Genomic DNA, 3027 nt, shown 5'->3' on the forward strand with positions numbered 1-3027 from the left:
GCTTAATGAACGATTCCAAACTAAATCACTCTTTAACTGAATAGTGACGACTGGCACTGGCGGCAGTTTTTTACTGTGTGTTTCAATTGGATTGGACTGCAATTAAGTGTCTTTAGAGCACAGATTATAAACATTATTTTGATCCCTAAATCATTATACATTTCATTGTTCTTATAAAAATGTGTTGTAAATCATGCATATACAATATATGTTTTGTATTGGTTTACACCCCCAAACAAATTTAACACCACCAAGCATGGTTCGGTACTGTCTTTTTTTATAATCATTGCCTTTGAATACATCATCGATATTTCACTTTCACTCAACTCCAACTGTGTGTTATTCGTTCAGTTATTTGTTGCCATAGCAACGTCAAGTCTAACGACTACGAGTGCTACTCGAAAGGTAATAAATGAAAAGTAGGCTATTTGAATTAATAAAACATGATTTTTGAATTTGTGGGTACGAGTATTAAACTTTAGAAAATCGCTTACTATGCAAATTAATGCTAACGTGATGTTTACAATTTTAAATAACTATAGCATGATTCATAATTTTTAATGCAAGTTGATTAGTCGAGATGGGATTATTGGACAAATTGGTCAACATATTTGGTTTAAAGAAGAGGGAAGTAAAGATATTAGTTGTAGGCTTGAATAACAGCGGAAAATCAACGGTAGTCAACAATCTAAAGTCAGATGACACCAAGGCTAGTGAAATTGTCCCAACTCTTGGCCTCAATGTGGATAAATTCAAACGTATGTATCTTGTAGGTTATTGAATTTGATTTTGTTTATCAGGAATTATGCGAATTTAATTGCTAGATACCTGGTCCAAATTATAATAGTTACTTTTTAGTACCTAGCTGATAGTATGACCAACTCTTACAATTTGTCTCTTTATTTTATTTATTCATAAACTTTGATACACCATTTAAAAAAATATACTAAAATTGATGGCAGCAGAAGACAATAGCCAATTTAACAGTGTAAATAGTAGGTACCTATACAATAAGTAAAATATAAATCAGAATCGTTAGTCAAGATACATTTATAACTGCATCCCTTTGACAGCAAGACTGTTGAGAGAAAGTTAAAGTCAAGGGAAAATATTGAAAAGATTATGTAATAAACATCACCTTTGGGATCTTTGAGGATTTTATTATGAAGGCAAATATTTTTTGTTCACCAAGTTGCTTATATAAATATCTAAATTCTTGTCACGATAAAATTAAATTTTTTTTGCTGGTCATGCAATAGATCCTGAATACTAAATAATGGTGTAAATACCTGCATTCATGTGATCAATTTGTTGCTAAATTGCAACCGGTCTCGACTCACAAAGGAGTCATCGTCGGGCCAGTACAGATGTCTTCTCGCTTCATTTGAAGGTCGTCAATTCATGATAAATAAATACATTTAACACGCACACGTACACGAACATAAAAACAAACATTTAGGGCTAAAAACGAAAGATGATACAATACGGTAACGGGATGTATCATCTTTCGTTTTTAGCCCTAAATGTTTGTTTTTATGTTCGTGTACGTGTGCGTGTTAAATGTATTTATTTATCATGAATTGACGACCTTCAAATGAAGCGAGAAGACATCTGTACTGGCCCGACGATGACTCCTTTGTGAGTCGAAACCGGTTGCAATTTAGCAACAAATTGATCACATGAATGCAGGTATTTACACCATTATTTAGTATTTAACTGTGATCAGGAGGCTAAAATTCAATATAATGAAGATCCTGAATATTCATCAGTAATCAGAGAATTAAGAAATATAATTTTGTGAAAAATATAGGTTTCTGTTACTTGTGATATTTTCAGACTACAAACTACAACTGTAGTAATTAATATTCAACAAAGCAAAATCTTCTTGTATTGCCTATGCTTTTTGAAAATCAGACAACTCAGTCACCTACCAAACTTTCTTAACACCTAAGAAAGTGTACTTTTCAAATACTGCTCTTGGGGAGGACTACGGTACAATTTCTTTCAAATTTGTTAAGACAAATAATTTATTTGGGAATTGGTGAAGGAAAATCAATTAGCCATTGCTTGTTGCTTTGTTGGTACAGCTAATTATAAACGTTCATGCAAATGACCCTAGGAACTGGGAGCAAGTAATATTTGCCAACTTGTTTCCCTGAACAGTTAACACAATAAGACTACCTTTTTGTTGTTAGTTTTAAATTAGGTAATTTAAAAATATCTTTTCAGACCAAAATGTCACCTTTACTGCTTTCGACATGTCTGGACAGGGGCGTTACAGGGATCTTTGGGAACATTATTACAAGGACTGTGAGGGCATAATCTTCGTAATAGACAGCAGCGATAGACTCCGATTGGCCGTCGTGAGGGATGAGTTGGACCTTTTGCTGCAACATCCGGACATAGCCACACGTCAGATCCCCATTCTGTTCTTCAGCAACAAGATGGACTTGCGAGAAGCATTATCCAGCGTCAAGATAGCTGCAGGTCTGGGACTAGAGCAGATCATGGACAAACCTTGGCACATTTGCGCCACCAACGCTCTCACAGGCGAGGGTCTCCAGGAAGGCATGGAGTGGTTCACCCAGCAGATCTGTGATCGCAGCTGAACCAGCTTGTAGGGTAGAGTAAACATATTTCTGCAGTTTATTTTCACATTCTCCTCCTATACATAGAATATTGAGAAGGTGTTGTTTTCGTGAACATTTTTGAGTGGATATATCCGTTTTGGGTCCCCCTGAACCCAAAAAAGTGGTTTTCAAAGTGATGCCTGTGTGTGTGTCCGTGTGGTGTGTGTGTGTGGATGTGTGTGGAGCTACAGACCACACCTGTAGTCCGATTTTGATGAAATTTGGTATGTAGGTACTAATCCATAGTAGGCCTATCTAGGTGTTTTTTTTCAAATTTTTTGTTCAAAATTTTGATTTTATTGGTAATTTTCCCATAAAATCCATAAAATAACGGAAAAATTGGATTTGATCAAAAATGGCCCGAACGATTTTGATAAAGATTTAGTATGTTATAGTC

The 3027-nt window shown here is 35.2% G+C and overlaps 1 protein-coding gene across 1 annotated transcript; it reads left to right on the forward strand.

Annotated features, from left to right (window-relative positions):
- The first annotated feature begins 448 nt into the window (after positions 1–448).
- On the forward strand, positions 449–2755 carry LOC128998633 (ADP-ribosylation factor-like protein 6). The gene is made up of 2 exons (XM_054424856.1): positions 449–758; positions 2230–2755. The coding sequence occupies exons 1-2, from the start codon at positions 581–583 to the stop codon at positions 2607–2609; spliced, it is 558 nt and encodes a 185-aa protein (XP_054280831.1). The 5' UTR covers positions 449–580; the 3' UTR covers positions 2610–2755.
- Positions 2756–3027: the final 272 nt, after the last annotated feature.

The sequence above is a fragment of the Macrosteles quadrilineatus genome, unplaced genomic scaffold (assembly GCF_028750875.1).
Source record: "Macrosteles quadrilineatus isolate MER2022 unplaced genomic scaffold, UCM_ALF_1.0 Scaffold_7__1_contigs__length_78375512, whole genome shotgun sequence".
Classification (NCBI taxonomy): domain Eukaryota; kingdom Metazoa; phylum Arthropoda; class Insecta; order Hemiptera; family Cicadellidae; genus Macrosteles; species Macrosteles quadrilineatus.

What these genes read in the sequence shown, in the direction of transcription:
- LOC128998633 (XM_054424856.1), top strand. Translation starts at nt 581, where the DNA reads ATGGGATTATTGGACAAATTGGTCAACATATTTGGTTTAAAGAAGAGG. An exon ending in CAATGTGGATAAATTCAAAC is followed by an intron (nt 759 to 2,229) that starts GTATGTATCTTG and finishes ATATCTTTTCAG; the next exon opens with ACCAAAATGTCACCTTTACT.